Raw genomic sequence first — 26,933 nt, 5'->3', positions numbered from 1 at the left:
TAAAAAATGGGCAGAAGACATGAACATTTCTTCAAAGAAGACATCCAGATGGCCAAAAGACATGAAAAGATGCTCACCATGACTTACCATCAGAGATATGCAAATCAAAACCACAATGATTTATCTTCTCACACTTGTCAGAATGGCTAAAGCAACAACAGAAGATACTATTTTGACAAGAATGTAGAGAAAAAGGAACCCTCTTGGACTGCTGGTGGGAATGCAAACTGGTGCAGTCACTGTGGAAAATAGTATGGAGGTTCCTCAGAAATTTAAAAATAGAACTACCCTACAAACCAGCAATCACACTACTGGGTATTTACCCAAAGAATACAAAAACACTAATTCAGAGGGGTACATGTACCCCTATATTTATTGCAGAATTATTTACAATAGCCAAATTATGGAAGCAGCCCAAGCGTCCCTCAATTCATGAATGGATAAAGGAGATGTGGTATATATACAGTGGAATATTATTCAGCCATTAAAAAGAATGAAATCTTGGCATATCAACTCACTTGGGTAAATACCTAGGAGCATGATTGCTGGATCATATCGTAAGACTAGGTTTAGCTTTGTAAAATTGCCAAACTGTCTTCCAAAGTGGCTGTACCATTTTACAGTCCCACCAACAATGAGAATTCCTGTTGCTCCACATGCTTGTCAGCGTTTGGTATTGTCCGTGTTCTGGATTTTGGCCATTCTGGTAGGTGTGTGGTAGTATTTCATTTTAGTTTGCAATTCCCAAATGACATATGTTGAGTATCTTTCATATTATTATTGTCAATACTATATCTTATTTGACGAGGTGTCTCTTCGGATCTTTTGCCCTACTCCTAATAGATTGTTTGGTTTTTTATTGTGAAATTTTAAGAGTTCTTTGTATATTTAAGATATGTATCTTACCAGACATGGGTTTTGCAAATACTTTCTTTGAGTCTGTGTCTTTTCATTCTCTTAAGAGTATCTTTCTCAGAACAGAACTTTCAAATTTTTAAGGTAGTCCAGTTTACCAGTTTTTTCTTTCTGGATCATTCTTTGGTGTTGATCTAAAAACTCATTGCAAAACCCAGGGTCACCTAGATTTTCTCCTATGTTATCTCCTAGAAGTTTTATAGTTTTGACTTTACATTTAGGTCTGTGATCCATTTTATTTTATTTTATTTTTTATTTGAGAGCGAGAGCACACATGCGAGTGCAAGCAGGGGGAGGAGCAGAGGGAGAGGGACAAACAAACTCCACACTGAGCGCAGAGCCCAACGCGGGGCTCCATCTCACGACCCTAAGATCGTCACCTGAGCCGAAACAAAGAGTTGGATGCGTAACCAGCTGAGCCACTCAAGCACCCCATCAATTAATTCTTAATCAGCACAATTGTTAGCATCTCAGGAAGGCTTCCCTGACTTCCCTGGTGAGGGCTAATTAATTGCCTTCTTTGGCATTCCTAGTATTTTCTACATCCTTCTTACCATGTGGTTTTGAAATAACCTGTTTCTATGTATCTTGCTACCCTAGGCAGATATGATTTCAGAGGACAGAAGCAGTGCATTAATATTTTTATAGTCTCAAGGCCCATTTGTTCTGTGTAGCTTAGAACCTGGCCTATATACTGGGCCCTCAATAAAAGATTGTTGAATTAGACTGACCACATCGGTGGTATACGTAGTTGTGGCTCATTTTAAATAAAAACATTTGTTTGAAAATCTAAATTTTTCATTCAGATTTGCAATTTTTTATAAATTTTGGATTTTTGTCTAGATCACTATTTAATGATTTAAATTTTAATAATTTTTATTATGAGAAATAATCAAACTTACAGAATTGAAAGTCTGGTATAAAAACATTTTCCCCCTGAACCACCTGAGAGTATGTTGCAGAATAAGTTGCCTTTGAATACTTCAGTGTGCATTTCCTACAAATAAGGACATTTTCTTTTATCGCCACAATAGAGTGTCAAAGTCAGGAATTTAACACTAATTAAGTACTGTCACCTAATCCTCAGACTTTGTTCAAGTTTCACCCACTTTTTTTTTTTTTTAGCCATAAGAGACTTTTTTTAATTATCTATTTTTTTTAAAGATTTTATTTATTTATTTCAGAGAGTGAGTGAGAGAGAGCATGAGCAGGGGGAGGAGCAGACTCCCTGCTGAGCAAGGAGCCCGATGTGGGGCTTGATTCCAAGACTCCAGGATCATGACCTGAGCTGAAGGCAGACACTTAACCAACTGAGCCAGCCAGGTGCCCCTCACCCACTGTTTCAATAATGATCTACAGAATCCAGTTCAGGATTACATGTTAGATTTTTTTGTCATGTCCTTTAAAGTCTGGGCACTTCCTGTCTTTCCTTGACTTCATTACCTTAATGCTTTTGAAGATTTCAGGCAGGTTATTTTGTAGCATGTTCCTCAGTTTGGCTTAATCAGATGTTTCCTCATAATTAGATTCAGGTTATGCATTTTTGGCAGGAACATTATAGAAGCAATAATATGTTCTTCTGGTATACTAGCAGGTGGTATATAGTTTCAATTTGTCCTGTCACTGATAATGTTCTTTTTTTCTTCATTGAGGTAAAATTGGTATATAACATTTTTATTGAGGTAAAATTGATATATGTCATTATATTATCTTCAAGTGTATAAGATAATAATTTGATAATTGTATACACTGCAAAATAATTACCACAGTAAGTTTTGTTACCATCCATCACCATATAGTTGACCCCCTTCACCTGTTTTGTCCATCCCCTAGCCCCCTCCCTCCTTGATAACCCCCAGTCTGTTCTCTGTATATATGGTTTTGTTTTGTTTTCTTTTTTACATTCCACATATAAGTGAAGTCATGGTATTTGTCTTTCTTTGTCTGACTAATTTCATCTACCATTTAATACCTTCAAGGTCCATCCATGTTGTCACAAATGGCAAGATTTCATTCTTTTTTATGGCTTAGCAGTATTCCATTGTGTATATGTGTGTGTGTGTGTGTGTGTCTCACACACACACACACACACACACCACACCTTCTTTATCCATTCATCCATGGATGGTTACTTAGGTTGTTTCCATATCATGGCTATCGTAAACAATGTTGCAGCAAACATAGGGGTGCATATATCTTTTCAAATTAGTGTTTCCATTTTCTTAGGATAAATACCAAGAAGTGGAATAGCTGGTTCATATTGTAGACTTCTTTTTAATTTTAACCTCCATACTGTTTTCAATAATGGCTGCACCAATTTATAGTCCCACCAACACTGCATGAAGGTTCTTTTCTCTCCACATCCTCACCAACACTTGTTATTTATTAGATTTTTCATAGTAGCTATTCTAACAGGTAATATCTCATGGTTTTAATATGCATTTCCCTGGTAATTATTGATATTCAACATCTTTTCATGTGTCTGCTGGCCATCTGTATGTCTTTGGGAAAATGTTCAAGTCCTCTGCTCATTATTTAATCATATGTGGTTTTTGCTATTGAGCTGAGTTTTGTAATATATTTTGGATATTAGCCTCTTATTGGATATATGTTTTTCAAATATTTTCTCCCATTCAGTAGGTTGCTTTTTCCTTTTGTTGATGGTTTTCTTTGCTGTGCGGAAGCTTTTTAGTTTGATGTAGTCCCACTTATTTATTTTTGCTTTTGTCGCCTTTACTTTTGGAGTCAGATCCAAAACTTCAACACCCAGATCAATGTCAGGGAACTTTTTTTTTTCTAGGAGTTTTATGGTTTCAGGTCTTACATTCAAGGCCTTAAATCCATTTTGAGTTAATATTTGCATATTACCTAAGATAGTGGTCTAGTTTTGTTCTTTTGCATGTCGATACCCAGTTTTTCCCGACACCATTTATTGAAGATTGTCCTTGCTCCATTGTATATTCTCAGCTCCTTTATTGTAAATTAACTGATGATCATGTATGAGGGGTTTATTTCTGGACTATTTCTGTTCTATTGATCTGCGTGTCAGGTTTTATGCCAATATCATATTGTGTTTAATAGTTGAAATCAGAGAGCATGATACCTTCATCTTTGTTCTTCTTTCTGACATTGAAGTTTCATTTTGATGAAGGTAGTGTCTACCAGGCTTCTCCTCTGTAAAGTTAATCTTTTCCTTTTTGTAATTAAGAAGTTTTGTGTGGTGAAGTACTTTGAAAGTATGCAAGTATTTTCCTTATCAGATTTTCATTTCAGATTTCATTTACTCATTTATTTGTATGAATGGATTAATGGTTTCCAGTTTGGTGGGTTATAAACTGCTACTATCATGTGTTTATTTTGATGTACACATGATCCCTGATTTGACCAGTGAGAGTCTTTCAGGCTGGTTTCTGTGTCTTTCTAAAACGTCCCTATCATTTTTTGAGCAGTTCTAACTTTCTGTCATAATAAAATGTTCCAGGCTCATCTTGTCCTTTCTTTGCCCCATGTCTGGAATCAGCCATTTCTCCAAGGAGTCCTGGGGTTTTTCAGTGGAGAAGCGTAATTAGAAACCAAGATCTGAGTGCTATAAATAGCTATAAATATAAATAAATATAAACAGCTATACTCATTATATATAAATATATAAATAACTATACTCATTGCTATTAGGGTGTTGCTGCTCCATGTCAGTGAACCAAGTTAGGAAATATATATGTATACATATATACATATGTGCACACACATATATATGACACATTTGCATTTATATTTATTTGTATATCAGAATATATGTTGAAAACTGTGAGTTCACAGCAGTATCTTCCATTCCATCCAGGTTCTCTCCCTTTTCATATTTATAACTTCCTTCTCTGATAGTAAGAAACCTGGCTTATATTCACCTTAGTCTATACCCTTATTTGGCCAGCGCCCCCATATGTAACCATACTTTTATCTCTGTCATCACCCCCTTTCTGAAGCACATACTGTGCTCAGACCAGGAGGGCTCTGACGGACCCCTCTGAGAATATTTTGCACACGCTCTGAAGTATAGCTCCTAGTTTAATACTGTCTGCTCTAAATATTGAGGTCCAGTATATGTGTGAGGAGGGTGAGTTACAAAGGTTAGGCTTAGATATAATTTTATATCTTTATTGCATAAAGTAATTTTTTCTTGTAGGCTATTTTAGTAAAAGAAAGTGAGAGAATAGAATCACTGTGACTTTGAAAATTATTAATTCCTTATTTTGCACTTAATTTATAGGTAAAATATAATCCAAGCTAGTATATAAGTGCATTTGTAGATTTTAGAGATTAAAAACGTTGAAAAGAGATCATCCTTACACCCACTGCTCAGCTTAAGAAATACAGCATTACCAATACATTGAAGCCCCTTTATGTGCCATTTTCTTTTTTTGTTTTTTCCTTATGTGCCATTTCCTGATTGTATTCCTTTCCCTCCTTCTGAGAGATAACCACTATCCAGGTTTGTGTATTCATCATTCCATAATAGCTTTTTTATTAATCTTTCTTTTGTAGATTGCTGTTGTGGCTGTGATGTGCAAACCCCACAGATGCCCACACATCAGTTTTACAGGAAATATATGCGTGTAAGTGTGGATGATTTCCATAAGTTGTGTGTGTGTGTACTTTAAATGAATTAGTTAATCCCCTAAAGTCTTAATCAGTGCATGCTGGTAATATTTAAAACTTTGATTCAGTAGATTCATAAGTTAGTTCTTTGAAACAAGCAGCCATTGATAGGATGTTTCACTGCTTTAAAAATGAGACATATAAAGATTTTAATATGTTGTAATAAAAAATGCATAGGTTAGAGAACTCAACAGTGACAGTCTATTAACTTGATAAATGAAACATGGAAATATGGAGCTGCCTAAATTCTAAATGTCAGAAATCTAAAATAGGTTTGGATCAGAAAAGTATCAAATTAAAAAGTTACCCTTACAAATAACCTTTAAACTTCTTAAATTTAGATAATTGGAAAAATAGGCAGAAGAATATGCATGATTCTAGTTAGGAAGATTAAATGAGAGAAGGTTTTCTTCTTTTTTTTTTTAAGATTTTATTTATTTATTTGACAGAGAGAGAGAGAGAGAGAGCACAAGTAAGCAGAGAGGCAGGCAGAGGGAGAGGGAGAAACAGGCTGTCCACCGAGCAGGGAGCCTGATGCAGGACTTGATCGTAGGACCCTGGGATCACGACCTGAGCTGAAGGCAGCCGCTTAACCAACTGAGCCACCCAGGCGCCCAAGAGAAAGGTTTTCTAAGTATAGTTACCAAGAGAGCACTGTATCATTCCAAACCTAGGAAGACTTAAATCCTGTTAACTTCTTCCTAAAAGCTTAAGCCTCTAAAATAACAGTGACTGCAACATTCTCCAAATGACTACAATAATGTTCCTTATATGTTTATTGTGTTTACTTGTTCATAGAAAATATATTAATTGTAATACTGCGAAGATAGACTCTTCTGTTAGGATTTGAAAATGAAGCTTGTTTGCTCTCAGGATTTTATGGAGACTGCAGATACTTGAACTAGACTGTTGAACTGAATTTTGTATCTGACATCTTTATTCTTTGGTTGTATTGACAGATACTGCCCTGGTGGACCTGATTCAGATTTTGAATATTCAACCCAGTCTTATACTGGATATGAGGTAAAGTAATGTGAGGTTGTCCTGAGGAAGTATAACATCATACTTTACCTATAGTGCGCTTATACAAGTACTGGCTTTCTTAAATTTTATAATTTTTTATTTTTCTCCTGATTATAAAAGTTGTTCATCAAATATTTGCTGAGTGTCTACATATATTGCTCTAGTCACTAGAAAAATACTTATATAAGCACTTGTTATATATGTCAAACTATTCCAAGTGCTTTATAACTTTAAACCTTACAGCAGCATCTTGAAGTGAAGACACTGTTATTATCCTGGTTTTATGAATAAGGAAACAAGCTTAGAAGTCCTAAACATCTGGCCCAGAGACACACTGCTAATAAGTGACAGACCCAGGTTTTGAATTCTTTGTTCCTCACTACATTATACTGCTTCTTAAGCAGTAGGAAGTGGACAAAGTCCCTGATTTTATGGAATTTACATTCTAATAATGGGAGATAGACAAGAAAGAAGAAAATATCAGGTACTAGTAAATGTTAAGCTGAGAAGTAAAATTGAGTTAGATCTGTAGATGAGTAGATACTTTTGTCTTGGTGTTTGGGAAGTGACTGTCTGAGGAGATATTTGAACTGAGTCCTGAATGACATGAAGGAGCCATGCAGGAATATCAGGAGAGAGCATTCCCAGCGGAGAGAATCACTAGAACAAGGAGCTGTAGCAGGAACGATAGTGGGGTGTACCAGGACTGAGTGGGTAAGGGGAGGAATGAGACTGGAGAGACAGATGACCTAGGAGTTTGTAAGCTGGGCAGAGAGTTTGGATTTTATTATAGGTGTCATGAGAAGCCATTATGGTTGAAGGCAGGGAGATGGTCTGTTGCAGTGTAGGGTTTTAAAAGATCATTTGATGCTGTGTGGGTAAAGGATTAGAGTAGGGACAGGGTGCAAGCGGGAGAACAGCAAACAGGCTTTTGAAGCGGTCAGCCTCTTCAGAAGAGGTCAGCAGCAGCAAACCACTGGACTTTTTCTTATATATGGCATTTCACTTTTTACTTGTTTTCCATTGTTCAAATTGTTAAAAATACAAAAGGAATTATTCAGTGAAAAGGCTCCCTCTCATTTCTGTCCCTTAGCCACCCCTTTCTGCTCCAGCAGAAAGTGACCCTGGAGATTTCATAAGTGTTTACACAAAGATAAATATGATTCAAGGAGATGCCCTGCTGTTCAGATACTTAAGACAGTGGGGGTAGAGACTAGCCAGATGCTATTCAGAACATTATTTTGATCCCTAACAAGACTGAAGAAGGAAGGAGCACAAGAGGATTTTATTTTTAATACAGTCCTTTAGAAATTATTTTTTATTTTTTATTGAATGTGGGCCCAGCAGGAGATTTTTCTCTTTTTTTCTTAGCCAACCTCCATGCGAGCTATCCGTGCTAGATATGACCCTTATCTACAGACAAGACACCGAATAGAACAGGTAAGTTTTTAAAAAGCATTTTTAAATTAGATTTTTGTACACAGAAGGTATTATTGTTTGATTTGAGTTGAACCTGAAATAAAGAGTGTCTTTCCCCTCAGTAAGTTTTTAGTATCTATCTGAAGGAGGGAGACTGTTTTGCAATACCCAGCAAGGTCAGAAACACTACTTCCTTTAGAGACTGTATTATTTTCTTTAAGGGTCCTATAGTCTCTAAATTTCTTTCAACTTGTACAAACTCATTTACCATATGAAATTTACAGATGTAGATGCGTGGAAGTTCTTAGACAGTAAGTAGATGGATTGAATTTTTGCTTCCATAAGCCACATAAGAAGTATTGTGCCTGGTTTGCCAGGTTGGGAATAGGGAATTGACTACAAAAGGGTATGAGGAACTCCTGGGAGTCATGAAATTGTTCTATATCATGACTGTGGTGGTAGTTACACAACTCTAAACACTTACCCAGACTCATCCAGTTGTACACTTAAAAATTAATTGATTTTAGTGTATGTAAATTATACTTCAATATAACTGATTAAAAACAAATGCTTTGTAAATGGTCTTGCTCTGTTTGGGAAATCTGAACATTAATATAGTTTTTCTTTCTTAAAGTTCTATTTTGAACTTACCCAGTTTTAAAAAGTGTGAACACTTAACTTCTACCGTGACATCTAGTAGGGCAACTACAAAATCTCCAATGGAAAGTAGTACATCCATAGTCATTAAGTCATTTCTAGTCATTTCTAACTAGTATTAGTGAATAGCAGCCAATTAAGATTTTTCACTTCACTGTCTCCCAAGCACATGTGGATCAGGATTGTCAGCTATAGGAGAGGACCCCACCTGGGTGGAACCGACAGAGTTTAGAAAAGCATGTTCTAAACTGCCCATTGCTTCAGTTTCTTTTTTAACTGTGGTATTTAATTCATTTAAAATGATGTACTGTATGGTGACTAACATAACATAATAAAAAAAATTAAAAATATAAATAAAATGTTTCAATAGCATATGAAATTTTTATGTTTACCAAAAAGGGAATGGGTTTTAAAAGATTTAGAAACTACTATAGAACAGTGATTCTTTTCTTAACTGTAAATGCACTGGAATCACCTGAGTATCTTTTCCAAAACATATGCCAGCGTTCCACCTCTGGCATTCTGATTAAGTGTGGTTTAGGGTACTGGCAAGATATTTTGAAAAAGCTTCCAGAGTGATTTTGTTGTGTATCCCTTATAAACAGTCATAGAGACAGAGCTTCTTTTAGTGTGTGTGCAACTTACATATATACTTAAATACATATCTGCACGTGTATGCATATGCATATGTATGAATATGATTTACATACACAAAGATATACATATGTATAAACTATTTGCTGTTTTCAGAAACAAACATTTGAAAAGGTGCCTTTTTGTCCAGATTAAGTGTAGACATCCTTTACATAGTGCCTTAATTTGAGTTCATAATTTGGTAGTCTACTTGACGCAGTTTTTCTCACGCCTAAGATATGGCAAGAATTTTTTTTTTAATTGAAGTGTAGTTGGTGCACAATGTTACATTAGTTTCAGGTGTCCAGCCTAGTGGTTCAACATTTCTATTTGTTATGCTGCGCTCACCACAAGTGTAGCTACCATCACTCACTATACAACGCTGTTACAATAACACTGACTATATTTTCTATGCTGTACCTTTTATCCCCATGACTTATTCTTTTTGTAACTGGAAGCCTGTATCTCCTACTGCCCTTCACCCATTTTGTCCATCCACTCACCCACTTACCTCTGGCAACCATCAGTGTGTTCTCTGCATTTATGGGTCTACTTTTTGTTTATCTGTTTTTGTTATTTATATTCCACATATAAATAACATAAATGAAATCATATGGTATTTGTTTTTCTCTTATTCCACTTAGCACAATATGCTGTAGTTCCCTCCATGTTATTGTAAATGGCAAGATCTCATTCTTTTTTTATGGCTGAGTTATATTCCATTGTGTGAGTGTGTGTATATATATATATAAATATAGTGCATCTTTATTTGTCTATCAGTGGACACTCAGGTTGCTTTCATATCTTGGGTATTGTAAATAATGTAATTATTTACAAATAATTGACTAATGTAAATAAACAGAGGAGTGTATATATCTTTTCAAATTAGTATTTTTGTTTTCTTTGGTTAGATACCCAGTAGTGAAATTACTGGCTCATACTGATTTTCTATTTTTAACTTTTTGAGGAACCTAAGGAATTTAAATTAAATATCTGTTTTTAAAATTTAGAATCTTGCTTATTATAGTTGACAAAATGAAAAATCTATACCATTCTCCCCTAGTAGAGAGATAATATTTCATATTTTATCAACCAGACTTTTCCTTTTTTTTCCCTCAGAGAGCAGTGCCACCTGTGCTCATAATCTTCATAATTGATGTAAAACTTTAAAGTTTTGATTTAAAACTACTTTCTTAATTTTTCTTTCTAATGTAGTGTTCTTTTTCTTCCATTGGCATCAAGTCCTGATTATGTTTCATATAGTCATCTTTTTTTTGTCCCCAAGGCTTACCGCAAGTGTTCTGACATAAAAATACATAATCATAAATATTCGTTTATTATATTATATATTGTATTGTTATTATATTTGCCCTTCCTGCTTTCTAGCTTATATTCCATGTGTTTTTAAATTTCCACATAGGTATTGATGTCAAGCTTCTTGCTGATTCTTTTTAATTCTCCCTTTCCCTCCATGAGCTATAATTTTTTTTTTCTTTCAGACTCTGGAGTCTGTTTTTTCAATCCACAGAATTCACTAAATATGTTGAATTGCTTTTCATTTTTAAACTATACCGATGAAAACACTACAAAATAAAATTAGAAATTTGCAGTGCCTTCTTAGGATAGTTGACTATATATGTCTAATACTAATGAATTTATATGTATTTCAGTTAAAACAACTTGGTCACAGTGTGGATAAAGTGGAGTTTATTGTGATGGGTGGAACATTTATGGCCCTTCCAGAAGAATACAGAGATTATTTTATTCGAAATTTACATGATGCCTTATCAGGACATACCTCCAACAATATTTACGAGGCAGTCAAGTAAGAAATCCTTATTTTACCATATTCTCCAGAGTGGTTGTCAGCTTATCGTTCCAGCCGCAGCCTGTGAGAATTCCTTCTGCTCTACATCTATATTCCTAGTTCTTTTTTGGCGGGGGGGGGTGGGGATTGGGGTAAAGGGGGTAGATTTTGTTCTTTTTATTTGCATATTTTTGATGGGTTATAATTAAAATACATTTTTTTCTAGTTTATTGAGATATAATTGACATACAGCATTGTAAAAGTTTATGGTGTACAGCATAAGAACTCACATATATTGTGAAATGGTCTCCACAGTCAGCTTAGTTAGCATCCATCGCCTTACACATTCCTAGTTCTCATAGTTACGTCTATTTTGTGGGAAAGGATTGTTTTTCCATTGAAAAAAAAATTTTTTTTTTAAATAAGTGTGTATGGTTCGTTGACATTAGTATTCTCTGAGAAAGAGTGATTCATAAAATCACTGAAGGTTTTTTTCAACCTTAGGCTGGTCTAAACTACAGGAGTAGTTTTGATTTGACTAGTTGAGCTTTCAGCCCACTCAAAAAGAGCACTAGGGGTACACTTTATGTAAAACATCTGGCTGCCATGAAATCAACAAAACAAGTGATTATTATTTAATAACTTATTAATAACTAAATAATTTCTGTTCATGAATGAGATGACTTATTCATTGTTGACAAAAGAGAATTATACATTCTTTTGATATCATATCTCAGTTTTTAGCAAGAATACTAACATTTTATATATATAGTTCAGTTATTTAAAAAGTGAGTCTTAAAAGTAGTTTTTATTTTCAGAAGTTTCAGGAAAACCTAGACCTAGTTAATTACCATATACTATTCCCTCTTACTTGCTGAACGTTTATGGAGGTCCCACTAGGTGCTGTGTATTGATTTAGGCACTGGGAATAAGAAGGATGTTGTCCTTGCCCTTGTGCTTATTTCTACTAGTTCAACACATAAACAGGAATGCTATGGTAGAAATAGGCTATACTATGATAAAGAATAAGTTTATTGTCTAGACAAAATGGTAAAATTTAATCTGAGACCCAAAATATAAGGAGGAATCAGGCCAAGAGCAGAAAAAAATAAGACAAAGGCACTGAAATGGGGAAGATCTTGGAGTCTTCTAGGAACAGAGAGGAGGCCAGTGTGGCTAGACTCCAGTGAACAAAGGAGAGCATGTCATAAGGTGAGCTTGCAGAGATATATATGGGCCAGAGAATATAATGCTTTTGAGGAGCTAAAATTGTATTTGAAATGCAGTAGGAAGTAGATGAATGGTTTTAAGCAGGAAAGTGACACATTCAGGTTGATAAGAAGGTCATTCTGTCTATTGTCTGGCTAATGGGGAAGCGGATTACAAGAGTAAAAGTGAGAAGCCAGATAGAAGACTATTATATCCATCATAGTTCAGTTGAGGGTGGTAGCAGTAATGATGGAGAAGAGGATGGATTAGAATTCTGTTTTATTGCTGCAAATGACAGGACTTTGGATTGGGTTGGGGGTAAGAAAGAGGAAGGAATCAAGCATGATACCCAACTTTTGGTTATAAGACATGGTTGATGGGTGGTGCCATATGCTGAGATGGAAAAGACAGAGGGAAGAGCAGGTATATGGGAGAAAACCAAGAATTTTACTTTGGATATGTTAAGTTTGAAATACCTAAGATACATTCAAGTGGAGATTCAGGTAGACTACACAAGAGACGTGGGCTGGCAATGCAAAATTGGGGGTTATCAACCTATACATGGCATTTAGATGCCATGCAGATGAATAAGATCACCTAATATGGGAGAGTTACTGGTCTCTGAGGTATACTGTGTGAGAAAGCAATTTTTAGAGCAATTCTTACAGTATGGATTCCATTATTTTTGCACATGCACATAAATGTAAATGCATGGGAATGTAAGCACATGGAAATGTGTGTAAATGCTTAGAAAATGTAAATGCCTGGAAGAGGTAGTAGAGTGATGATTATTATGGGCATTAGAGCTGAGGAGGAAGGGACATGGGAGGTGGGGGTAAAGGAAGACATTCATGTTTACTCTGTATATCATGTGCTGGCATTGTGATAAGTATTTATTCATTTATTTAAAACTCACAGTAAACCTTTTATTTATTTATTTTTAAAGATTTTATTTGAGAGAGAGAGCACGAGAGAGCACAAGCAGGGGAAAGGGCAGAGGGGGAGGGAAAAGTAGGCTCCCAGCTGAGCAGGGAGCCCCATGTCGGGCTCGATCCCAGGACCCCCAGGATTATGACCTGAGCTAAAGGCAGACCCTTAACCAACTGAGCTACCCAGGCACCCTGAGTTAAGTATTTGAATTATCCCTGTTTTTACAGATGAGGAAACTAAGGCACAGAGATTAGGCAACTTGTCAAAGTTACACAGGTAGTTTGGCGGCCAAGTGGGGCTGTGAAACCAGGCAGCTTTGCTTTCAGAGCCCGAACTTTGCTATAATGCAAGAAACTGTGCTAGGTATAAAAATGTATGAGAGTGTGTGTCTGTGTGTATATGAGCACACATGTGTGTACATCATCAGAACTTCAAAATACTGGAAGAAATAATATCTCTCTGGAGTTTTTTTACACTCCTCTTCCTGCCTTCAGGCTTTTTTCTGGCTTCTCTTTTATATTGGGGAGGGAGGGTCACTTAGCTAATACAAAGTTGTTCAAATAGTGCCCCTCTTAGAGAATTTTTTATAGAGTAGTAAGTGCAACCAAAGTTTGAATGAACCTAAGGGTGGTTTTCATTGCTTTGTAAATAAAATGGTTCTTAGCACATAGTAGCCATCAGTAAATGTGTGAATGAATTTTGAATGAATGATCAATCTGTAGGTCAATACTGACAGCTAATGACTTAAGTAGGGCAACCTCTTAGAATAGGGACATCTTTTCTGTCCTTCCTACTTTCCCTATCCCCTGTGCTATCAAGGGTATCTGGAAGGATATGTATAAAGAGTTCAGCAATTGGGAGAGTGTGTGAGGAACCTACTTTGTTTGATTGCTTCTAGAGAATGTGATGGGTTAATTCTGTGTCCATGAATCTAGACTTTTAACAACAGCTGGCTGGTGTGATCTCTTCCTCCTACAGGATCTTTAATAGCAAGATGAGATGGTGACCATATTTTTACTGCTTATTCAAAACCTTGATCATTCATGAATGTAAGTCATGCTTAGTAAAACACTGAAGTCTTTGAAACTTTAGAGGAATAATGATGTAATCTAACCCATTCTTCTTAATACTGAAAATCAGATGATAGCTTAGAATAAAAATATAAGTTGAGGGGAAACAACATTAATTAGTTTAAAGCCCCATGACATTGAAATGGCAATACTGACTAAAATTCATTTAACTCTGAGAATTCCCTAACAGGATAATCTATCAAGACCATTGAATTTTTCTACCCATACTCTTTTCTCAGTGCAGCTACTTCTCATGTTGAAGACCAAACACTGAGTGGAATTGAGTATACTCTCTTGGACTTGCCCTACTGACCCAACCAACCTCCATAAAAGTTTGCCATAAAACTTTTCACAGTCTATAGTTTGGGTCCCCTGGGTCATATGAGCTAGGTTAACTGAAGATCTGCATAATGAATTTTTAGGATGCAGCTAGTTTGACATTTTTATCTGTTGAAACTTTAAAATTCTTGCTTTATTCTTGGTGTGAAGTTTTAGCTTTATTTTTGCAGAAATGTTTAGTGCCTTTGTAAGTTGTCTGTTGTTGGGGTAAAAATAGAGTTTGTATTATAACTGTCCAGCTTCAGATCATGATATGTTTGTAGAAAAAGCCTGTTGGAGAAGAAAGCCTCTTTCTGTAATTGACTAGGCCAAGCCAGCATTGTTTTGTTTCTGTTCTTGAATTTACCTCAAGAGGGCAACAAACTCTTTACTTCCAGATGAAAATTTATATATGATTTGAGTCTTCATTGCAACAGATTTCATGAATGGCTCTCGGGAAGTAATAAAAGTACAATTTGGGAGCCATAAAACCATCCATAAATGTTACACTGAATCATGCCAACCCACATTTGACATATTTTGTTCTTTTCTCCTGGTCTCTATACTTTTATGAGATAATCTGGAAAAAGCTAATTTGTGGCATCCTGTTTGTTTTGTTGAGGTAAATTTTTTGCTACTAACTCCCTACAGTAAAAATGGTATTTAGTTTTTTGGGAAATGTTCTATAGTTTAAAGAAATAGCAGTCTGGTTTGTACTATAGAACTAGAGACTTAGAAAACCATTTTCAGATGTTAGCATTTTGTGAAATAAAGAGCAGCCCAGAGATACTGTGTTTTGGACATAATGTGTTTCTTCAGAATTTTTGGATGAGCTGTTTATCTCTCTGTTTTCTATGTTCTCTTGCACTGAGGGTATTTGTGAAGACTGGCTGGGTTACCCAGTGTGGCTGACCTTTCTCAGATGTAAAGTAATGAGCTTCATGTTTGTTTTAGTATTAGTTGCTATTAGTTGTTTGTTATTGCTGAATACAAATATGCAATACTAACTTTCATTAGCATAGCAGAGGTTTTAATTTAAAAGATTAATTTTAAAATTAGGTTAAAAATTACATAGTGACAGATGAGTCCATAATGTTTAAGGTTAAAAGTCTTCAATCAAACTGCAGTTAGCTCGTGTTACCCTCCTTTGTTACCCAGTGTCTAACCTGATTAAAGTTTAAGCCATATTTAAACCTGATTAAACCTGATTAAAGTTTTGCTTTTTACTTAAAACGTTAAAAGTTAAGGTAAGGAAAAGCCCCCAAAGTGAACCTGGTTATTATTTACAGCAAGTTAGTAGCAAAAAGTATGTTATATCCTTGCAAATAGAAAAATTGGAAAGCTGAGTCAAAGAGTTCAAGGACAAAGCAGGTGTGGTTTCTGTGAAGGCACATTAAATCAAGCAAAGTGATAATCACTCATTTCTGTCAGCTAGACTGAGACTTCAGTTGTCTACAGAGAGCAACAATTACTGGTGACTGTTGTCCTCTAAAAATCATAGCTCTGGAGATGAAAAGGACGAGCAGTAGGATCTGAGTCACCCATTCACTGGAATGCAAATATTGCCAGATAACTCAGAGTAACCTTTTTAAAATAGTTTTATTCCTTTTTAATCAGTCCTGCCCAGAAGCAGTTTTACGTTCAATCTTTAATGCTTCTTGGCTGTTTTCAAAAGATGCAATTTCAAAGGGTAGTTACCCATCAAGAAGTGGGTGACTCATAACTTCTCCCAGTGGAATTTTTAATTCATTTCCGTTCCTTCCTCTTTTTTGCCCCTCATCAATGACTTTAAATCCTCCAGCTGTGTCCTTATGTGTCTTGGAAAAGCTAGTGCTAGATAATGCTGGATACCAGGCCTAGAAGAGAGTTTCATAGACTTGCAGAAGTTAGGAAGAAAGCAAAAGCAACCTCAGAAGGCTTGAAAGTGACTGTTTTCTGCCTTCCTGCCCTGGCATTGTTTCTGTCACACTTCAGACGTCTTGCATTTCTGGGCTTTGGCTCTAATATACTCCCCACCCCTCACTTTATATTGACCTCTTTTACTTCCTCCCTTGATCAACCCGATTTTCGTGGATGGTGACCAGGATCCTTAACATTGGCAGTCCAACCTAAAAGACAATCTCAGTCATATTAGCTGCTGTTTTTCTTCCAACGTTTTATTTGAAACAAACAAACAAAAAACCAGAATTTTTCAGTGAGCACTACATACTTGTCACCTGGATTCTATAGTACTTGCTTTATCACATACATATCCCACTATCCATTTTTCTACCTATCCGTGGATCCCTCTTTTTTTATGTATTTCAAAATACGTTGCAGACTTCAGTACACTTCTTTAAATATATCATCATGCACATCATTACTAGTCCACTGTGTTTTCTTTTGAAGTAAATTTACATACAATGAAGTGCAAAGATCTTAAGTATATCATTTGATGAGTTCTAATAAATGTACATACCTGTGCATCAAAACCCTAATAGGGTATAGAACATAACCATTATCCCAGAAAGGTTCCTCGTGCTCCTTCCCAGTAAATTCTCATCTATGTCTTCCAAAGACAGCCATTATTCCCTTTGTCCCCCCTTCCATATAACCATATGCTCTTTTGTGTAAGGCTTCTTTCATTGAGCATAATATTTTGAGATTCATCAGTGTTGTTGGGTATTTCAGTGGTTGTGCTGAGTAGTATTCCATTGTATGCATAGACCACAACTTATCTATTCTGTTGATGGACACCTGGGCTGTTTCCAGTTTGCAGTTATTATGATAAAACTTCAGTGAACATATTCTTACAAGTCTTAATGTGAATATAGTATTTATTTCTGTTGGAAGTAGAAATGCTACATCTTACATTTATTTTATAAGAAACTGCCAGACATTTTTCCAAAGTAGTTGTACCATTTGTACTCCCACCAGTGATGTATGAACATTTGGTTGTTCCACATCCTCACCAACATATGGTGTTGTCAGTCTTTTTAATTTTAGCCATTCTTGTAGGTGTGTAATGGTATCTCATTGTGGCTTTAATTTTCATTTTCCTGATGACTAATGATGATGAGCACTTTATTATGTGCTTATGCTTTCTGTATATATTCTTTGCGAAGTGTGTTAAAATCTTTTGCCCATTTTTTATTGGGCTGTTATAAATCCTGGATACCACTCCTTTGCTAGATTTATATTTTACAAATATGAAAACCGAGTCTGTGGCTTGAAGTATTCATTTTATTAAGATTAACTTTAAGCTGAAGTTTTTATTTTGATGAAGTCTAATTTAGCTGTTTTTTGCTCTGTTACTGCTTTTTGTATTGTCTCTATTAAACCTGTGCTTACTCCCAAGACAAGAAGACACTCTCCTGTGTTTTCTTCTAGTTATAGTTTTAGCTTTTTATACTTAACTTGCCTATTTAGGCTTGTGATCCATCTTGAATTAATTTTTAAATGTAGTGTGAAGTAGGAGTCAAGGTTTCTTTTTTCTCATATAGGTGGACATCTAATTGTTTTAACATTACTTGTTTAAAAACTTCCCTTTCCCATTTAGGTTATATTGGTGGCTTTGTCAAAAATTGATGGACTATAAATGTGGAACTGGGCTCTGTTCTGTCCCACTGATCTATTTTTTAATTCTTATGCCAGTAACACACTGTCTTGATTATTGTAGCTTCATAGTATGTCTTGAAGTCAAGTAGCGTGAGTCGTCTTTGTCATTGTTTTTCCAAGATTGTCTTGGATATTCTAGTTCCTTTGCATTTCTATGTAAAGTTTAGAATCAGCTTGTCAGTTTCTACTAAAAAGTATGTTGGGATTGGGATTGCATTAAAACTATAGAACAATTTAGGGGCGCCTGGGTGGCTCAGTAGTTAAGCTTCTGCCTTCAGCTCAGATCATGATCCCAGGGTCCTGGGATCGAGCCCCACATCGGGCTCCCTGCTCAGCGGGAAGCCTGCTTCTCCCTCTCCCACTCCCCCTGCTTGTGTTCCCTCTCTCACTGTCTCTCTCTCTCTCTCTCTCTGTCAAATAAATAAAATCTTAATAAAACAACTATAGAACAATTTAGAGAAAATTGACAATATTGAGAGTCTTCTGATCCGTGAGCATAGTCTGTCTCCTCATTTACTTAGGTCTTCTTTAATTTCTCTTAGAAATCTCCAGTGTAGAGATGTTATTAGCCTTTTGTTAAACTTATCCCAAAATATTTTTGTGTTGATGCTACAGAAATTGAACTTTTTGAAAATTTCATTTTTCAGACTGTTTACAGATAATATATAGATGTACCATTGATTTTTTTGTATATTAACCTTGTATCATATTACCTTAATAAATTCACTACTTAGTTCTAAAAGTTGTTTTTGTAAATTTGCTAGGATTTTCTTCATAAACAATAAATTTGCAGATACAGTAGGCTTTAATTTTTCTTCTTGGATTTGCATCCTTTTCCTTGCTTTATTATAATGGCTAGGACATTAGGACAGTGTTAAATGGAAGTGGTGAGAGTGGGCTTCTTTTTCTTATTTCCAGTAACACAGGGGAAACATTTAATATTTCAGTATTAACTGCAATATTCCTTGAGTTTTTTGTAGATACCTTTATTAGATTGAAGAAGTTTGCTGAGAGGTTTTATCACTAATTCATTTGTCTAATGACTTCTCTGTATCTAGTCAGATGATCACATAATTTTCCTCCTTTATTTTTATCAGGTAGATTACTTTGATTTTTTTAATTTTAAACTAACCTTCCATTCCTAGGATAAACCCTATTTGGTCATAATGTATTATCCTTTTTATATATCATTTTGCTAATACTTTGGAAAGGATTTTGTGTATATGTTCATGAGAGATGGTGGTTTGTAATTTCCTTTTTTATAATTTCTTTGTCAGGTTTTGGTATTTGTGTTATGTTGGCCCCATAAAACATGTTAGGAAGTGTGTCCGCCTCTGTTTTCTGAAAGTTCTTATAAAATGAATGTTTTTCTTCCATAAGTGTTTGTTAGAACTCACCAGTAAAATTATCCAAGGCTGAAGTTTTCTTTATGGAAGGGTTTTAGATGATTAATTCAATTCTTAACTAGGGATATTCAGATTTTCTATTTTATCTGTATCCATTTTGGTAAGTTATATTTTTCAAGGAATTTGTCTACTTCATCCAGGTTGTCAAACTTTTTGGTATTAAGTTGTTCATACTATCCCCTTATTATGCTTTTAATATCTGTAGGATGTTAGTGATCACCCCTCTTTCAATCCTGGTACTGATAATCTGTGTTTTCTCTTTTTTTCTTGATTAGTTAGGGGTTTATCAATTTTGTTGTTCTTTTCAAAGAACTGACTTTTGACTTTATGTCCTCTACTTCATTGATTTCTGCTCTATTTTTTTGTTGTTGTTGTCTTCTACTTTCTTTGGGGTACGTTATGGTTCTTTTTCTGTGACTTAGTAAGGTATAGAGGCTTGGCCATTATTATAGACCTTTCCCCCCCCCTCCCTGATGTAAGTATTTAAACCTTTAAGTTTTCCTCTAAGCACTGCTTTGGCAGAATCCCACAAACTTTGATATGTTATATTATAATTATTATTCTATTCAAAATATTTTTTAAATCCTTTATATTTTGACCCATGGATTATATAAAAATTGGTTGTTTAATTTCCAAATTCCAAAAAAACGGAGTTTTTCTTGGTATCTCATTGTTCTCGATTTCTAATTTAATTCCGTTTTGGTCAGGGAGAGTATGACTTCAGTTTTTTGTTTTGGGTGTTTTTTTTTATATTTCTATTTATTTATTTATTGGAGGGAGGGAGAAAGGATGGGGCAGGGGCAGAGGAAGAGGAAGAGGAGAGAGAGAATCCCAGGCCGACTCCACTCTGAGCGAGGAGCCTGATGCAGAGCTCAATCTCACGACCCTGAGATCATGGCCTGAGCTGAAATCAGGAGTTGGACGCTTAACTGAGCCACCCAGGCACCCCTTCCTATTTCCTTTAAGAGGGAATGTCTTCTTAAGAGAGAAGATCCCTTATATCTAGCATAATGTCTTACAGATAGAGAGTACTAAGTAAACGTTATTAAATGAACCCAGTGGAAAGAACTGCGTGAAGAATCGGGAGACTTAGATTCCACACTTATGTCTGTGATTATCTTGCATTATTACCTGATTTAAGCCACTTGCGTGTTCTCTGCTTTTTTTCCTCATCTATAAAAATGAGGTGGGACTAGATTATCTCTGAAATTACTTCTTTCTCTGACATTCTGTAGTTTGAAGATTTCTATTGGAATGAGAATGTTTATCTAAAGGATGTATTTGGAAGTTATTTTTCATCTAGCAGTCACTTTCTGACAATGACAACTTTTCTGTAATGCATTTATGGTCCTTATATATAGTCCTTAAATTTGAATGTGTGTGTAATATTAAAAGAATGTGTAATAAATGTGATTTTTTTCTTTTCTATTAATAATGCATTGCTGTTGGTTCTTCAGCTGTCTGATAGCATTCTTGTCAGCTGTTGAAAGGATTAAAACCCAAAATGTTACGGGTTGTTTTTCCTATATGTATCTTACACCTTGTCAACTAGCATGATAGGTCCCTGATTTGTCTCTAAATTACAAGGTCACCAGGTTAGTTTTTCATAGGTTGTGCTCATTTAAAAATCAGGATTCTGTTTCTTTCTGTTTCCTTAGTTTGTGTTGGGCAGAACCTTATTGTTTTATAGACCCCCTTGACAATAACAACCAATATCCAGGAAGCAAACTTGACCACTGTCTCAAAAAATAAAGGGAAAAGGAAAAAAATTGTCATTTTTAAATCACCCAACACCCAACTCAGTCATTCTTAAGTCTGGAATATCACCAGCACAGCATTGTACAGAGCATAAAATTTTATTGAGATATTTTCCAGATATGATTATAGTAAAAGAGAAAAAGAATTTGTTCTGTGGTGCTACTATTGAGGAATTTCATCAGTAATCCCAGATGTTATTTGGCAATTCAAACAGATCTTTGGCTGTCCAAGAATTTTGTAAATTCTACTTAGCAATTTTGGGATTGTAGATATGGAGAAGAGTTTTATATTATGACTAATGAAAATTAACATTTCATCTATATACCATTTTTATTTATTTTGCTATTTGGTTTGAGCAGGTTGAGGTCCATGTAGGAAGGTTCTCTAAGGTTTTCAGGAATTTGGGCCTAGAGCTCTAGTGAGATTGCACGCAGGAGTAGACTAAGACACATCCGACTTTATTAATGACAGGTTTTAAAAGAGGACTGTAACAAATTGATAGCAATGAGAAGTGTTCTTTGATGCCATAGCCTTCCTAGAGTGAATCATGTAAACAGTTTCCAGAAGATAATAGAGAGACTTTAACATTGGTTTGCTGTCTTCCTTTGGTGTCCCCTTTGTTGGGGCCCTTCAGGCAAGGAGTTAGTAATAATAGATACCACTTTTATAGTTTACTTTTTCCTTCTATAAATAGAACCAAGAAATAATATATGTTTATATTTCTGCCCCTTTTAGCTCTTTGCTCTTAAATCCTTCTTGATTTCATCTGTGTCTTTTCTTGCAGCTAGATTGTTAAGCATCTCTGGGACAAAAGCTAGCGTATTACTCCTTTCTATAGAATACCTGGTCTAGTGCAAGGCACCCTCTAGGGTTGATTCTTTGCAAGAGGAAAGATAACCAGCAGAATTAACTAGAGGCTGCTATGGGAGTAAAGAGAGACCTGTGTCTTCAGTTATGCCTGATTCATTTATTCGTTCTTTGTATTTTTTTTTTTTTTTTACACTAAAGGAGAGTTTTTAGTGCTGAAGCCCTTAAGCAGTTACCTCTAAACATACTTGGGCGTACTGCCTTCAAGGAGCCTCCTGTCTAGCTGCACAGACAAATATCCACAAATAACAGGGCAAACTATATTCATATTATGGGCAAGGTGGCTTTGGGAATGGTAGCACAAAGTAAAGAGAGGCTCTGGGAAGATGTTGTGGGAGGAGAAACGTATTTGAGCTATGTTTTGAAGACTGGGTAGCATTTAGTTTTTGTGTAAGTTCAAACTTTGAAGGTATTGTCCCACCCCACCCCCCAACCTTGTTAAAAAAAAAAATGCTGTCATCATAAGTTATTAGCTTAAGTTATATTTGGCTTTGCAGAGCATATTAGCATCTTTTATAGTTGGTGCCACTACTGTGGCATACAAAAAAGTGTAGGATTCCACATAGCCCCATACAGGTAGGGTCCAGACTTATTTAAGATGACCCTGTAATATCACAAAAAGAGCATTGGAATTGGAATTAGAAGACCTGGATGCAAAAATTTTATGGTTTTTTGTACTTCAAGAAAGAACTCTGAACTTCTTTGAAAGGAAGGAAATTAAACGGAGGAAAGAAAAAAAAAAATTTGGTCTCTGACTTGGTCTCTTAGAAGTTTATGATCAGAGTTGGAAAATGTGTAGCGCATTTCCTAGGTGCCCAAGAACTTAAGAATTCTGTGGCCCCCAGAAGGTATGGGAGTTGAACTAGGTACTGAGGAGAGGCACACTGTTGAATGGCTACCTAAAATGATATGGAGGGTTATGGCAGGCCCTGAAAATCGCCCCCAAAGTTGTAATTTGCTTAGACTAGTTGAAAGCCTTAATGCAAATATTTGCATATTAAATAACAATCATTAATATCTTTACACCTCTGTTAAATGAAGAGGTAGGTTTAGTGATTATAGGACTAAATGTAGCATTAACAAAAATCCTAATAAAAATAGAGTGATCCTATAGGAAAAATGACCTTAAACTCTGTTCTTTAGGAAAATACCCCATTGTTTTTGTCATTCAAATTAAAGGAGTTTTTGCTTAATTGCTTTTCAAATGAAAATACAATTCTGAAAAGAAGACAGTGGTAAAAGCTTTTTGTAAATATAAAATGTTAGCTTTTAAAAACTTAATTTCTTTCATTTTTACATTTCTTCTCCTGCAAAAGGTAATGACATTTCCCTTAAGAGGAAAGACATTTTTGAAATGGAGTTAAATTATTATTTGAGATAAGGCTTGTCTCTGTCCTTATACTATATTCCAACTACTTAGGAAGAGACCTTATAGTCCTTGCAGCAGCTTCCTCTCTGTCTGCATGCCTTTCATGATCTGGGCAATAGAAAGATTAGCAGGTGATTTCCTCTTTCCTCTAGACATATTCCCACTTGCACAGTTGCACGTCCTCTGGTTTTTTCCCAGTGATGCAGGGTACTGTTGTGATGCTGAACTTTCTTTTAAGAAATACCAGAGGCTTTATGAAACAGGCAGTTATTAGGGAGATTTGTGATAACAATTTTGGAATGCTTGATTCTAATATGTTGTTATTTACTTTCTTAAATACACTAATTTAGAGTTTCTTGCTTTCCTTTTTTTAAAATCAATCTTCATGTGATTTCCTTTCTCCATAATATAGTATTTTAATTTTTTAAATATGGTTTTACCCAAACACAATAATTGATACTCGAAGAAAATTATATTTAGCCATGGCATTATGTACTTCTGTTACTGCAGGTCTTGGTACCCACCTATTTGAGAGGTATGTGACTTTCTGATTTACTTCAAAAAAGCCTAATGATTTAGTATCCTGTCTTAGGCAAGATTTGATAAAATCTGAGCCCTTTTTCTCTCTCATGATTCACTTGAGTAACTTTGGACTACTTATTTACTTTTTAGTTCTGTTGCCTCTGGTAATCCTGTATAGAACCTTATGGAATACAGTAATAAGCAGTGCAAAAGAGTTTGAATGTCGAGAAGGGAAAATTTCAGAATCAGTCCTCCAGTTCAGTGATTCTTAACTTCGTTAATAACTGTTATTAACATTAAATAAGTCAGCTTTTATTGACAGTTAATGAAGAAGTGAACCTAAAGGAGTAGTTACAAAATTTTGGAAATTTTATGATTTTTGTACTTCAAGAAAGAACTTTGAACTTCTTTGAAAGGAAGGAAATTAAACAGGGGAAAGAAAAAAAAAAAGAGGTTTCCCTCACCCTCCCAGGGAATTGAGAAAGTTGTAGAAGCGTGCACCAAAAAGAATCACTGGGTTCTAGAACGTTAGAGAAGTTGAAAAGAGAAATCTGATGTTCCTTGCTGAATTGTCTAAGCAGTGCTATAAAGTGAAGTGTAGAACAAGGATTTGGAAGTCAGGTGGGCCCAATTTCAAATCCTGACTTGGATGTTATGAGCTCTGTGTCCTTGGACAATGTACTTCATCTCTTTGAACCTCCGTTTCTTCATCTGTGAAATGAAAATAAGAAGACACTTCATAGAGCTGATGGAGCATTCCATATGTACAGAGTGTCTCACATAGCGCTTGGCACAGTGGCCTGTATAAATGTTAGGTCCCCCCTCACATCAGCAGCCCCCTCCACAAGTCATTTTTACTTCTCTGGATTCTTGGCCAGCAATAAAACCATTAACTCAAGCAGCTTGAATCTAAAGTGTTACTCAGTACTTTGATACCTGCTGTTAGTGAAAGAGAAGAATGATGTCTAATTTTGTAAATCATTGCTAAAATTAATAGGCTTGGCAGAATGACTTATGTGTATATAGGAAACATTTTATCTAAATTATTCCTATGATCATTATACATACCTACCCTCCCCTTCTTTTTTTTTTTCTTCTATTTAACATGACATAAAATATGGAGTGGGAAATAAATAAGGCAGATAGTTTTCACTTATATGAAAAGTGGTTGCTAGGGTTTCACAGTTGAAATCACTGCTTTCAAGGAGATTATGGTTTGCAGCGTACTGTGGGAGGGTAAGAATGATAATGGTAACAGTACTGTGTGCTGGTTCACTCATGTCAGTCCTATGAGGTATGACTCCTATTAGCCTCATTTTGCAGATAATGAAACCGAAGCACAGAGAGGTTGTTTGCATAGTTAGGAAGTAGCAGAGCCAGGATTTGAACACAGACAGTCTGGGTCCAGAGGCCACTCTCTTAACCACTGTCTTATAGGACTAAGAGAAGACGGTCCTTTAAATGGGAGCAAATGTCCTAAAGCTGTGGTAGGTTGTTTACTTTTAGATTTGCTTGGCAGGTATTCTGAGAGAAGCCTCACAAAGTGTATCGGAATTACTATTGAGACCAGACCAGATTATTGTATGAAGCGGCATTTAAGTGACATGTTGACCTATGGCTGCACAAGGCTGGAGATTGGGGTGCAGAGCGTCTACGAAGATGTGGCCAGAGATACCAACAGGTAAGTTGGCAAATGATTTCACACGAGATCCTTCTAACTCCCACTGATTCTTTTCTGTGTTCATGCTCATCTTCTTCTCCTTCCTACCAGTCTTAGAGAAAGATACATAGGGATTCCTTCTTTTCAGAGTCAGCCTCTATCTCTGCTCTGAATTTCCATCCCCTTTCCTTATTTCTAGTCTTTACTGGCTCTTTTCCAGCAGCCTGTAAACGTGCTCTTCTCTCTTCCTGTTCTTGTCATAAACAGTCTTTCCCATCTGGAAAGCAGAAGGCAGGGCTCAAGATCAGTCATCTACAGCAGGAGAGAAGGCCAGGAGCATGGAAACAAAGAGAAGGGTTTGAACAAGAAGGACATCAGGGTGATATTTAAAAGATTAGTTTTTGTGAAGCGGATGCCAATAAGCAGAGTAGTGAAAGAAGGATTGGGGAGCAATGGATATAAACTGAGAAATTTGGGAGGGTAAGAAAGGATGGAAATAAGGTTGACAGAGCCATATGAAGTTCTCTTGTAGAACTCTAGAAATAGATCACTGAATTGACGAGAAAAGTTACACATGAAAGATTAGCTGTATAAGGAACTTCATGATTAATTGGTAAATTAGAGAAAAACAAAAGATTTCAGGAGTTTATTAGGCAGCAGAGATCATTGATTGTGTATGTAAAGGCAGGCTTCAGGAAGTTGGTATGTGTTCAGTTGGACTTTAAAGGCTGCTTTACCAGGAGGGGCAGACATAATTGGGGGTTGTGGTAGGAGAAGGAAGTAAAAGGGAACTTGGGAAACATACACTGGTCAGCATCTTAGAAACCACCAGAAGAATGCCAGGCTAAGGAGAGAGGAATCTTTCCTTTAGGTACTAGAGGTCTTTTGGATACTTTTGAGCACAGGGAAGAATTACACAGAAATCAGGATTAAGAAAGATTAACCTGAGTAGAATGCACTCTTGTAGGGGAGAGTCTTAAACCGGAAGCACTGGTTGGCCTGCTACAGTGATCAAGGGTTGTACGTGTGGAGATGGGAAGAGTCTCTTGAAGGTCAGGAAAGCTTTCTGAAAAGAATGACATCGGACTTGAGACTTACAGGAAGAGTATGACTCAGGTGG

At 35.9% G+C, this 26,933-nt stretch overlaps 1 protein-coding gene across 2 annotated transcripts in view; it reads left to right on the top strand.

The window, feature by feature from the left end:
* Positions 1–26,933, top strand: part of ELP3 (elongator acetyltransferase complex subunit 3) — a 103,859-nt gene that overhangs the window by 15,299 nt on the left and 61,627 nt on the right. For both annotated transcript variants that reach the window (XM_027600003.2, XM_027600002.2), the window contains 5 exons: positions 5,455–5,525; positions 6,528–6,591; positions 7,963–8,031; positions 10,971–11,125; positions 25,673–25,834. In XM_027600003.2, coding sequence (XP_027455804.1) covers positions 5,473–5,525; positions 6,528–6,591; positions 7,963–8,031; positions 10,971–11,125; positions 25,673–25,834 — 503 coding nt within the window. In that variant the 5' untranslated portion in view covers positions 5,455–5,472. The remainder of the gene's footprint in view (positions 1–5,454; positions 5,526–6,527; positions 6,592–7,962; positions 8,032–10,970; positions 11,126–25,672; positions 25,835–26,933) is intronic.

Source organism: Zalophus californianus, chromosome 2 (assembly GCF_009762305.2).
Source record: "Zalophus californianus isolate mZalCal1 chromosome 2, mZalCal1.pri.v2, whole genome shotgun sequence".
Lineage (NCBI taxonomy): Eukaryota > Metazoa > Chordata > Mammalia > Carnivora > Otariidae > Zalophus > Zalophus californianus.
Note: the sequence above shows the minus strand (reverse complement) of the source record. Positions and strands in the feature narration are given on the sequence as shown.